Source organism: Perissodus microlepis, chromosome 1 (assembly GCF_051167445.1).
Source record: "Perissodus microlepis isolate ML-2025 ecotype Zambia chromosome 1, ASM5116744v1, whole genome shotgun sequence".
In the NCBI taxonomy this organism is placed as follows: domain Eukaryota; kingdom Metazoa; phylum Chordata; class Actinopteri; order Cichliformes; family Cichlidae; genus Perissodus; species Perissodus microlepis.
Window position 1 is genome coordinate 23,499,145 of NC_140461.1, and position 12,850 is coordinate 23,511,994.

The window sequence follows — 12,850 nt, forward strand, 5'->3', positions numbered from 1 at the left end:
GTTTTGGGTGCTTTCAGGGTACAAATCTCAAATATTGTTTTGTTCACTGCACAGTCTGGAGTTCTGCTTCATACATTTTCCTCTATAAATTGTAATTATACAGGTGTTACATACTGCAGAAGATATTCTTTGTATTATCCAATGAAAGAAATGAAAGGAATTGTAAGCTTTCTGTGGTTGACAATATCGAACAACTGCGAATGTCAATGCAAATTTAATCCTGTGAGTTGTAAATAAATAACAGAAAACATCACAGACAGATTTGATATGAAGCAAGCAGAACAGACCTCATTTGATCACTTTAGCTTACAGAAAAGGACAACAAGCTTGTTGACATCAGGAGCTTAATAATCTATGACCAGTGATGTTTTTCACTGCACAGAGTTGGTGTATGTGTAACTTTCAGCCCACTTAGTCTCCACAGACACTGAGTACTGGTTCATATTAGCTTTAAGGACATCACATTGAATTGCTACCTTATAGTGATGGTTAAAAAAAAAAAAAGTGCACTACCTTCAATTTTAAGGTTTTATGTATCGGCACATAAAATTAAAAATAATTACAATATAATTATTTAAATACAACTTTAGATGACTTATAAAACATGACTTTTTACACCATCTAATTTTTTAATTTGGCATAAATGAAGCAAAAGCAGCGTGTCAACAACTAAATACACACTGACAGCTTGTAGAACCACGTTTAGCAGAATAACTTGATGTAATCGTTTTCTGTGCAACTTTATTGCGACTTTACAGACTTGCAAACCTCTGCTTGCATACAGGCGCGCACACTTAATAAATAATAATATGTAATATGTCATGTTCATCTCAGGTTCTATTAATCTTGTTTCAAGACCTGGTTAAGGACAGGATTTTGTCAAGTTCTGATAAACCTTAGAAATGAAAGAGAGAATACTTACTTTTTTACCTTGACTGTTTATTTTTATAAGTTTGGTCAACTCTTCAAATTCTCCGAAGGCCTGCATATTTTCTAAACAAGCAGATGTTCCCTGAGAGATCAAGTTTCTTATTCACCAGACTGTGATTCAAACTCAGACTTTTTAGATCCTCCCAACAAGCTGTGTGTCTCACAGAAGCTCTGTTTATTTATTTTTTTATTATCTTTTTTTATCTATGTGCTAACTTTCAAAGAATGCATTTTGTGGAGAAAAAAATTGTTTCATGTTTTGGAAATTGATGGATGTTTCATATGGAAAATCCTCTCTACACGTCTCTGTGAATCTCTGACTTCCTTAGCGCTCGATTTTCCTCTCAGACATCTTGAACTCTGCCAGCAACAGCTGCTCATTAAACCTCCACTCCTTGGGCCCTGACCAATTTACTTTCTTTAAACATAAACATTCATTCATGACAATTATTAGGCTTGCTCTTATTATGCTGTATATCACACCTGATCTGTTTTAGGTAACAATATTATTAGGAATGTGTATGTAATGAGACTTCAACCATTAAACAAAATGTAGAGGCTTAGCTTCAGTGTTTAGCTTGAAAATGTATCGGGGTTGTGTCCCAGCCATCTGTGAAACATGTCGTTAGAAAGCTTTCCAGTTGTCTGCCGGATGTTTTAGTTTTTGGCATCAATATTGATTAGAATCAAGTTAGATGTCAACAAAAAAACATACTTTTAATTCAGTCATCATACAAGTACTCAGCTTTTCACATGCTCCTGTGATATATTGTCGCCGTAATTTGGCCTTTAAACAAACAGTATTTGATTGTGTTTTGCAGAATTAACCGTATATTGAAAAGACATGTTAGACTCCCTTGTTACTCTTAGACTGGGTAAGTTCCAAAGTCATATTACTAATGTCTAACTCTGTTTTGTTGACCGTATGATTTAATCAAATGAAATAAAAGAGCTCAAAGAGAAATCATGGAATAACAGCTGATATAAATATTAACTTTATGATAATTAAAAGGAAGTAGCAATCATACATATCAGATTCTCACGCAGCCTGAGCGGTTAGAACATTGTCCACTGTCCTTGGTGCTGAAACGAGAATGTTGTCTTTCCCAAAGAGGGCGCTGTACATGGGTAGCAGTTAAAACAAGCTTTTGTCTTGCGTAAAAACCACAGCCCTCTATCAGATATCAGTTGTACTTATACGCGCGCGTGTGTGTGTGCTCGCCAGTCAGAGCGTATCGTTAAATCTCTCCGCTGCTCTCCAGGATCCATCCTAATTGGATGCCTCAGTTTTGGCAAGAGGTCCAGATTGAACGAGTTCGTGCAGAGGAAGCCATTAAGTGGTCACAGCTCAAGTATATCCTGAAGGGGAAGTGGCAGACACACTTAAACGAGTTCTAATAGGTCCAAGATGGGAGTATCTTCAAGAAGGTTTTAGGAATTAAAAATTTGAGTGATATATATATAGTAATTTTTTAGTTGCAGATATTTGTCTCTTTATATTTTTTCGCCTGCAAGGACATTCGGACAAGCTTTCTACGTCCTCGACGCTCAAAACTTGCGCGGAGCAAAGCTGTTTGCGATTGTGAGACGAGGAGATGACGTCGGACAAAAGGCCGTGAAGTGTGGCTGCGCAGTCAACTGACTATCAATCACTTGAGTTTGGAAGAGCAGGAGCCACTGGAAGCTTGAAACTCCCCCACAACATATTGATTATTTGGTGCGTAAAAACGCCACATTCAAATTCATGTCAGGCTATTCAGCTTCTTTAAAAAGTGAACGATGTCCGTCCATCCTCCTTATGGCGTAAAGGAATCTCTTCCGCCCTCCCACCACTCACATCAGCCATTACACTGAGACGCGTTTCAATACAAGGTGCTCATTAAGAGGGACGTTTGGTTTCTCTGACGTAGGTTTCAGTTCTCTAACGGCACCTGCCCCCTTTTATAAGCCTCAGTAAGTCACCCGGGAGACCTCCACCAACAGTTCAATTTGACTGTTCCTCACTGTGCGGCGGACGGTCGAGGGTCTTCAGAAAAAGCCTGTTACGCGCTCCGTTACCCTTAAGTGCCCCAGCACATGACTCTAAAAATACTTCAGGTAAGTTCTGCATGTTTTTCAAGTTTTCCTACATTTTTAGAAGCATTTAGCAAATAGCTTTTTGCACAGGACGCTTTCTTGTTTTTTTAACGTGTCAAAAATGGGTAATGATTTTTTTTTTTCATGCGCTCTGTGCGTAAATTGAATTTTACGTACATGATTCATTACAGGAGACAGACAAAGAAAAGGACAGACCAAAGTCTATTACCATAGGACCGCTGACCATTTTTTATGTTTAAAATGAATTCTGAACCATTTGTTTGGTTTATTTTTTATTTAAAGAATCGTTACTTTGTTTTTTCCCCAACAAGGCAACATGCATCTAGGGCTGTATCATGTTATTTTGATAAACCGTACCAAGAAAACATGGTATTTATTTTCAATACATTTTCATCTTACGCGATAACGTGGAGATGATTTTACCCCAAAACAGCCAAAAACCATATTTTTATAAAGAGCTTTTTGTGGTTAATCTTTACCTCGATTTTTTTTTCTTTTGTTTGTTTGCTTGTAAAGGTAGAAAAGCACGTGAAATTTGCTTCTGTATCGGCAACAGGGAATAAAAAGTAATTTACCATTTTAAAAGTTAAAGTAGTCATTACATCAAATCGAGCAGCAAACAAGAAAGATGTTTATTTTTTTTATACATTTATTTCAAACCAACCTAACAATTCAACATGTTGCTTCTGTCACTTTCTTGTCCAAAATCGGAAATAAAAGCCAAAGCAAATAATAATTTTTTTTTTTTTTTTTTTACTTTGACTCCACACAGGTCTTGATGCCTTCCCGTTCCTAGCGGAAGACCGCTGCGACGATGACCATCCATGTAGAGGGGCTTGTGGCTATCGCGGTCTTTTATCTGCTGATCCTGTTCGTCGGCATCTGGGCGGCATGGAAGAACAAGCACTCCGGAGAGGCGGAGGGCACCGACCGCAGCGAAACCATCATGGTCGGAGGGAGAGATATTGGATTATTTGTGGGTGGATTCACCATGACAGGTGAGGTTTTAACTTGTTATAACTAAGTGACACAAAGGAGATTGGTGTCTTTTTTTAAAGACACTTTCTTCTTTTAATAAGTGGAATGAGCTTAAATTAATATTTTCTGATAGTTTTAATTAGTTCTGTAAATGTATTTCACTTTGGCCAAGTTTGTGTTGAGATTTTTGCTCGTTATAATTCATATTGGAAGCTTTAATCTGATGCGTGTATGTGCAAAATTTCCAGCGACCTGGGTTGGAGGAGGGTACATCAATGGCACTGCTGAGTATGTGTATCTTCCAGATTATGGCTTGGCTTGGGCTCAAGCTCCATTTGGATATGCACTCAGTCTAGTTCTGGGTGAGTGTTTCTTTGTGTTTAAAATAATGCAAATTGCTGATTTTATATTGCTTCTGAGATATTATATTGCTTGAGAAAGGATTTGGGGCAATTTGGACACAGATCTGATATCTTTCTACTCATTTACATTTAAACAAAGCAGCACTTTAATGCTCTTACTTACTGGGTGCTAATCAGACCTCTACAAGTATTATTCTGCTAAAGAGTCTGAGGGGGACTCTTTAGGTTTGTTTTTTTTGTTTGTTTGTTTGTTTGTTGTTTTTTTCTGCCAGGGGCTGTGGACATAATATGTAATGTGTGCACCCTTTGTACCAGGTGGTCTCTTTTTTGCTAAGCCCATGCGCTCACGAGGTTACGTCACTATGTTGGACCCGTTCCAGCAGCTGTACGGGAAACGAATGGGAGGCCTTCTCTTCATACCTGCTCTCATGGGCGAGATTTTCTGGTCTGCCGCCATCTTATCAGCCCTCGGTAAATTTTACTGTTGTAATCAGTACAAGATAAGCGATCGGTGTGGTCAGTGAAGTCAAGCTTCATCATTTGACTTCATGATGCTGCAGTGATCATAACATCCTTTCAATCTGTTCATCTCTTCACGATCTCAGGTGCCACTCTGAGTGTCATCGTGGACATCAACATTAAGATGTCCGTGGTCATCTCTGCGCTTATTGCAATCTTTTACACCCTGGTTGGAGGACTTTACTCTGTGGCCTACACAGATGTTGTGCAGCTGTTTTGTATCTTTGTCGGTCTGGTAGGTTCACACCAATCTGAAAATTAAATCACCCTCATTAATATAAGGTAGTGTAACAAAAAACATGCAAATATATACTGCTTCACCTCTATATATTTTTTTAAGAACCCTCTTTTATTTGGATTTTCTTGTATGCAGCGTCTCTCTTCTCATCTCCTTTTCCATCGATACTTGTTTTTCTTGTCTGCAGTGGATCAGTGTCCCTTTTGCTTTGATCAACCCTGCGGTGTCAGACATCACTGTTACTGCCGTGAAGCACTTGTACCAGTCACCCTGGATAGGCAGCGTCCAGAAGGGGGACACTTGGGTCTGGATTGACAACTTCTGCCTCCTGGTACTGTAACCACGAGCTGTTGATCTCATGTTTTATCTCACTGCTTTATTACCCTGGAAAAATACTGACACTAATTAGATGGATAAATTAAATTGTGAGACGATTTGTTGATCAAATATTCCAAAATGACTGAAATGAGCTGAAAATAGTGAATGCTGCCAATCAGAGGCTTTTAAAATCTGTGAACTATAGTAACCACTGATTTACATTTGTATTAGTTTCTTCTTTTATTTTGGAGACAAATTCTGCCAGCTGATTACTCTGATAAATCATCTAAAAGTGAATTTGCCATAGTAATAACTGCTTGTTGCAGCGATAAAATGTATTAGACTCTCAAAATGAATCTTCCGCTTACCAGCAGCTGCTGTGAAGCTGTAATAGTTGACTGTAATGTGGTTTTACTTTATAGCACAGTTTGGTTTTTTTTTAAATGTTTTTATGCAAACTCAAATTAAATGCAAATGATTAAAAGTATTTTTCTCCTTCAATCATGACCTCATCTTGTGCTTTTAATAACTTTCTTATCCCCCCCAGTTAAAAATCTTTTTGATTAGAGGATTTTGCTTGTTGTACAGATTTGTGATTTGGGGTTATAATAAATGAGATTATATTGACCATGAGTGCTATTCACTTGATTTGAACTGTGCTGCAGATGTTAGGAGGAATACCCTGGCAAGTGTATTTCCAGAGAGTCCTGTCAGCCTCTTCGGCTACGTACGCCCAGGTCCTTTCCTTTCTGGCTGCTTTCGGGTGCCTCGTCATGGCTGTGCCCTCCGTTCTCATCGGGGCCATCGGGGCCTCCACAGGTTAGAGACAATAATGTATGGTGTATTTATATATGTATGTATGATGAGGGTCAGCAGATCTGTCTTCTGTCATCATGGTAAAGTGGAAGTGCTGTCCTGAATACTGTGGCAGGTGTTGATACTTCACAATAGTGTCACATCTATACAAGAACCTTCAGATGAAAAACGAAGGTTGGATTCAACAATGAGTGTATTTCAGCCAAAGAGTGCCATGGGTTTGCCTCCCAGTACTTAGCCATAGATGCCAAGTACCTGATGCTGCTATCTTATATTCTTTTCATGTCTTTTGTGAAGTATTTCTATGTTGTGTATAAAGCCAGAAGAAGGTGTCATTCTATGTCTGTTTGTGTGTGTGTGTTTGTTTGTTTGGGACTGCTCTGGATGGATCTATGTTGCCCTTAGATCTGAGAGAACCTGGTAAATAGCAGCTGGTTCACCTCATCCATAATGAAACAGCAATCAGTTTAATACCCATGCTGGTTGTGTAAATATTACATTAGAGGGAGGCAAGGGACCGAATTAGTAGTTTGATCTTCAGATTTTTTCTGGCTTCAGATTCCTCAGTGAACAAGTGATGTTGCTCTGTTTTGTCCTGTACTAAAATATATATTATTTATATCTATTATTTGCAGAAGCAAGAAATTTAAAAGAACAAATGTGATTCTCCAGTGCAAATATATTTAATATTTAAAACGTTGTGCATGTCCAGCTATGGCTTTAATGTTTCTCTGTTTATTTGGTTGAATCTTGTTGGTGCAGAATTGTGAATTTCTCTGCATGAATGTGCTTGTATAGATTTATAGATATTAGTGGGTGTATTTTGCACTTCTGTTCATCACGGATGTCTTTTAAAATGTTTATTTTGCCGTCCTCAGACTGGAACCAGACATCCTACGGTGCCATTCCCCCTAAAAACAAAACTGAAGCAGACATGATATTACCCATTGTCCTCCAACACCTTTGCCCTCCATTTGTCTCCTTTTTTGGCCTGGGAGCAGTTTCTGCAGCTGTCATGTCGTCTGCAGACTCCTCCATCCTTTCAGCAAGCTCCATGTTTGCAAGGAACATCTACCAGCTTGCCTTCAGACAGTCAGTAAGTGCATGTCTGGTCCTTGGACACATGTAATTATGCACTAACAGTTTTCTCTTTAAGTTTAAATAAAATTCATCTTGACGTGTATTTTTCGCTTCTATCTTTCTGCTTAGGCATCTGACCGTGAAATTGTGTGGGTGATGCGTATCACTATCTTTGTATTCGGCGGTCTTGCCACCTTGATGGCACTGGTAACCGGCACGGTTTACGGCCTCTGGTACCTGAGCTCAGATCTGGTTTACGTCATCATCTTCCCCCAGCTGCTCAGTGTGCTCTTTGTCAAAGGAACCAACACTTACGGCTCAGTAGCTGCATATCTGTTCGGTATGGTGCTGCGTATAGGCGGAGGTGAGCCCTACCTGCAGCTTCCTCCCTTCATTTACTACCCTGGCTGGATGACTGAGCAGCGGAAGCACCATATAACCGGAGAACTGGAAGAAATCGTTGTCCAAAAGTTCCCCTTCAAGACCGTATCGATGCTGGCCTCCTTTCTGGGTAACGTTGCCGTCTCATACCTGGCAAAGTACCTGTTTGAGAGTGGCAAGATTTCACACAAATACGACTTTCTTGATGCCGTGGTGTCCAAGCACAGTGGAGAGATCATGGATAAAACTACGCTTGTGACTCGTGGCAATGCCATCGGGCTGTCGGAGATGGCGCCCATGAAACCGCGGCTGAGTGTGACCTTGGCGGCTGCCTTTACACGCCGTGATACGTTGCCAACAGAAACAGTAGAGGAGGAAGAGGAAGAGTCCAGCCCTGACTCCTCCCACCACGAGGAAGAATGACGCAGTAAAATGAAGAAAATTAAATAAACAAAAAGTGAGCAATTGACTGAACTGACAGAGAATCAAAAGACAGCAAAGAAACATCCTCTTACAGGACTACAAAGTACAGCACCCCGCCTGACTGGATAACAGCTACGTGCCAGGATATATAGTGTAGCAGCTTGCTGATTGTCAAGACATGAAGCGGTCTTTCTGTGAAGTAAAACAAACACGCCTACATACATACATACACTCAGAGTATTTATCAATAGCTGTTTCTACTATATATTCATTCTTTTTTTTAACTGGTTTGGAGAAAACTGTGTTTAGAGACTTTTTAATTGATTATTAATTTTCCATCGATAATGAGAAAGGCGCTGCTGTTCACACAGAGCAAAAGAGGGTGAAATATTCAATCAGAAGTACAACACAGACTGACAGCACAACCATTGTTTAGACTCAATGTACAAATCAGATGAAAGCAATAACACACACACACACACACACACCTTAACAGCTGTACGGAAATGATTACAGAGCTCCGCCTGTGAGAGTGTAACTGAAACAGATCAGCAAAAGGAGATGATGGATATGATTTTCTCTTTTATTAAACTGGGTTTTCATATATAAATTAGTTCTCACACAATTCCACATAAAGACAGACAGGAAGTCACGTCTCTCATGTTCGTTATAGATCAATGAACCTATACTCATAATTACTGTGAATCAAGAAAGGCACGAATCATGTGCCACGCCGTGTAGAAAATATACAAGCAGTAGTGATGGTAGCCGACTTGAAGCATTAGCTAATATTCTCTTTAATGTCAGGTGTAGACACTGTTTTAAAGTATGTAAACTAGTGTTTAAAATTATCTTGTAATCAGCTGCCTTAATGAAGCTCGGTAAAACAGATGCTCTCGTTTCCACAGCTCTGATGCCGGTCAGACTGCAGTGAACTAAGACTTGAATATGAATGTAACCTCTACCAAAAAAGAAAAAAACATAAAAAAAAAATCAGATTATATCCGATAGTGTACTTCTAGCTTTTATTCATGATTTGCAAAGTGTTGCAGAACAATGTGGCGGCAGGTTCAGACGGATCTGTTGTTTGCTTGTTGTCAGCAGTGTACAGATTATTTTCTCTGTGATGTGTATCTTTATGTACATACAAGAGTGGAGAAAAAAAATCAAGGATGACAAATAATGCTGGTTAAAATTATTCATATACGATAGGAAGGATGTTTATTTATTTTTGATGTCATAAAAAATTGAAACAATAAAAAAAGCAAATTCTAAAAATATATAAAAATAATTTTTATAAGAAGAGAAAATTGTCACTTCACTTCTTTCTTGTCTGTTTTTTTAATGATCTTTAATACTGAAAATTTGAAGTTGTCATATTTCCATTAAGCACGTCCATTTCTATATTTCTTTCTATATTTCTTTTAGCTGCTTTCTCTGTTTTATTCAGTCGGGAACGAAACGCACAGAGAACCGTGAGCTTTCAGGGATGAGGTCTTGTTGTGGGGGTTTTATGGTAGTGGTTTCCGACCTTAATGGCATGTGATTGCTGTGACTCATATTGCAGGGGTTCAACCAAAAGGGTTATTATTCACTCACACTAAATTAGAAAAAAATAACCTATAATTTACAAAAAGAAGGAACAAAGACCAGAAAAAGCCTCAGATATCTATTTCTTCTGTTATTTTAGAGTATTACAGCCAATTTTAATCATTTCCTTATATTCTGGCGAGCTAACCACTTGCGACCCCCCTGCTGTCAGTTATTTTGATATGTAGACTTTCTTTCATGCAGGGACAGGCTGAACATGAATTTGCTTCTCCAGACGTGTTGTTGTTTGTTAGGCCCTTCAGCTAGCTGGATGGCAGACTGAGGAAAAAGAAAACGTCCAAAAACGTGACTGAAATTACAATCGCTTGGCTTGCATCTTTGTTCCCCTCCTTGTCCACAGTGAAAGATGGCATCTTAAAATAGCTCTCCTCTCTGGTTATTTACATTACTTTAAGTGCTGGACTCTCTCTCATCTGGACTCAGGGAGGAGCCATCCGAGGGTGGGCAGACTTGCTCATGATCAGGCGGGGCAGATAAGACTTGGGTGGTGTACCTTAATGGCGTCCGATGCCATAAAATTCACCAGCTCCGGAATAGCGCAGGAATGACGCAGGTGCCCCACCCATCCGCCGCACCGCCTCCCTACATTATCAGTGTCCTTTCTTGACGTCCTTGAGGACTTGGAGCAATCCCATAAAGAGAACAGAGGGTGGAGAAAGAGAGCGAGTTCCATCTCCATTCATAGAAAGTACCTCAGAGAGCACTCATGATAATTAACAATTATGGGGGGGGAACTGTCACTTGTCCAAAAGTCAATCCATTTATCCAGGCCTTTACGGGAGGAGGAGATTGTTGGGGGAGGGTTTTCTGCAGAGGACTGTCATCTGGAGAGAATTTGGACACAAACCAAAACAGATTTGTTCATTCATAAGCACTAGATATATTTAGAGTGTCCTGGGATGTCTTTGTAGGCGTCATTGATAGTTTGGTCTTTGTTTCCATCATGAAATTCTAATGTTTTTTTTTAATTGTTTCTTTTCATCTGTTCTTCTACGAAGGGATGTTGTTAAAATATGCACTTAGATCTCAAAAGGAGACCAGCAAACAAAGAATTCCCTAAACTGGATCAATAATTTTTGGGGGAGTAAAAAGGTATTTTCTTTTTTCTTTTTTTTTTTAATTAGAGGTTTTCAAATCTCACTGCAGTCTAGTGATGTGACTTTTTATTAAATTTCTCCCAAGTAACACTTACTGTACTGAGACCCCAACATTCTTTATATCGGTCTTACCAACAGCAGCCGGTGGAAATTTCTTTCATTTATAAAAGTCTTAAGACACTTTTCCTTCACTGCACTTTATCTGCTTCAGCTGTCTTCTCTGATTTCTTTGTGAGCTCATTTTCCCAGACCAACCTGAAGAGATAAGCAGGAATTCTTGGAATCAAGGTCCCGCTTTCCCTGAATGTGGACACAAGGAGATGAGATTACAGACGGCACATTCAGATACACATCTCACGTGCTGCAGTCGGGCATAACTTTAAAGAGCAGACTCGAGGTAAGGTAGCTGTTCAGGTATCAAACCATTTGCTGGAAAATGCCATTTGCTGTGAGGATTGGTTATTATTTTTTTTTTTTAAAGCTCTGAAAGAGACTGAGCTTCCAGCAACCAACAACAATACTGTGACACCAAAACAGCTCACAACAAAGCGCATCAACACATGTAAAGCCACGGCGTCACAAGGATAACGTACAGTAAAAATATAAACATTACAACATTAACATTAAACAAACACTATCTGGCAGAGTATTTCTAACAGTAATGCAGCAAATAATCAAGCCAAAGGAATTTTCACTTTAAGACTTTTAGATTTTTAAAACTATGTTATGGCAAAGAAGGAAGTGAATTGCATTTTAGGATACCCACTTTTGAAGACAAATTCAAATAACCCTGAAGTGATTAAATCACATTTTAAACTATTTTTACAAGTTAATAAAAACTGAATACAAGCTAGCCTCATCATCTGGAGCCGTGGCACTGTGAAGGCAATCTCAAAAGCCCTTTGCTCATTTATTAAGACTCTAATAAGGAGAAATCTTACTTTAGTAAAGCTCCTAGCCCCAATCACTTAACCCTGTCTTGGTGCTGAAACACAGACTAGAAAGCAGCTAAAATGCTTGATACCTCAAAGAAATGTGTTTCTTATTATCTGGTATTATAAAAACATTTTTTATTTTTTTTTATTTTTTTTGGGGGGGGGGTCCCTGTGCATCATCCTGCTCAGTGATGGTCAAATACACCGATATACAAAGTGAAGTAATAATATAAAATGCACACTGTGGAGGAAACCTTTGATGAAATCTGGACATGCATTCTCTATCTCCTCTGCACACAATGTGACACAAGCTCATATCTCATCTAAGGCTCATGCACCATTATCATGTCTGCTATTTATGTCCTTCTTAAGTAATGTCCCCTAATTTAATCACAAGGGAGCTAATTGAAACATGGGAGGAGGGGATAAGACAAACAAGCGATGTCCATTTGAGGACAAATGTGGTGCTGTGTGTGTGATGTAGTAATGCAAATTGAAATAAAGAAATAAAAATAATGCTTTTTCTGCTTGTAGGTACAAACATGATGCTTTTTTTCCAATGCATGAACAGATGTGTACACACATACACACCGTACAATAATGCCACGTCTAGTTGTTTCCCATATATCTGTCCATCTCCTCCATTAGTCTCTCCAAGCAGCTGAGGAACATCTGCAGCAAAATGAATGCAACGGCTGCTCTAATCGAATCAGCCAGGAGAACTTAATTATACAAGCAGCTTTGTTCCACTCGCGCTGGCTGCAGGTAGACTGTCTAGAGCTCACCGCAGGAATGAGACAACTGCTCTGCAATCAGCAAACCTACTAATTCTTAATGAGTCAGAGCCATGAATCAGCTTCAGCTATATGGAATTATAGCTGTGGCTGACAGACTTGCTCAAATCCAGATTTTACAAGTGGGGGAGAGCCATCAGCTCTACTCGATCAATGAGAATCAAATTGTTCCGATGCACCATGGTCAGTGTGTAGAGACAAAAAAACAAAGAAAGAAAAAAAAACAAGTGCAACATGATGATTAGTTTTACATTTTTGCTTGTTTTGGTTG

General features: G+C 39.1%; 1 protein-coding gene across 1 annotated transcript; it reads left to right on the top strand.

Moving 5' to 3' along the window:
* The first annotated feature begins 350 nt into the window (after positions 1-350).
* Positions 351-9,432, top strand: slc5a7a (solute carrier family 5 member 7a). The gene is made up of 9 exons (XM_084936381.1): positions 351-3,027; positions 3,800-4,025; positions 4,254-4,367; positions 4,683-4,838; positions 4,973-5,121; positions 5,312-5,455; positions 6,108-6,261; positions 7,137-7,354; positions 7,468-9,432. The coding sequence occupies exons 2-9, from the start codon at positions 3,842-3,844 to the stop codon at positions 8,140-8,142; spliced, it is 1,794 nt and encodes a 597-aa protein (XP_084792507.1). The 5' UTR covers positions 351-3,027; positions 3,800-3,841; the 3' UTR covers positions 8,143-9,432.
* The last annotated feature ends 3,418 nt before the right edge of the window (positions 9,433-12,850 follow it).

Bases quoted from the DNA above. Each gene is read 5' to 3' on its own strand.
- slc5a7a (XM_084936381.1), top strand. From the start codon at position 3,842: ATGACCATCCATGTAGAGGGGCTTGTGGCTATCGCGGTCTTTTATCTG. The intron at 5,122-5,311 runs GTAGGTTCACAC...TCTTGTCTGCAG, and splicing joins TTTGTATCTTTGTCGGTCTG to TGGATCAGTGTCCCTTTTGC. The intron at 7,355-7,467 runs GTAAGTGCATGT...CTTTCTGCTTAG, and splicing joins AGCTTGCCTTCAGACAGTCA to GCATCTGACCGTGAAATTGT.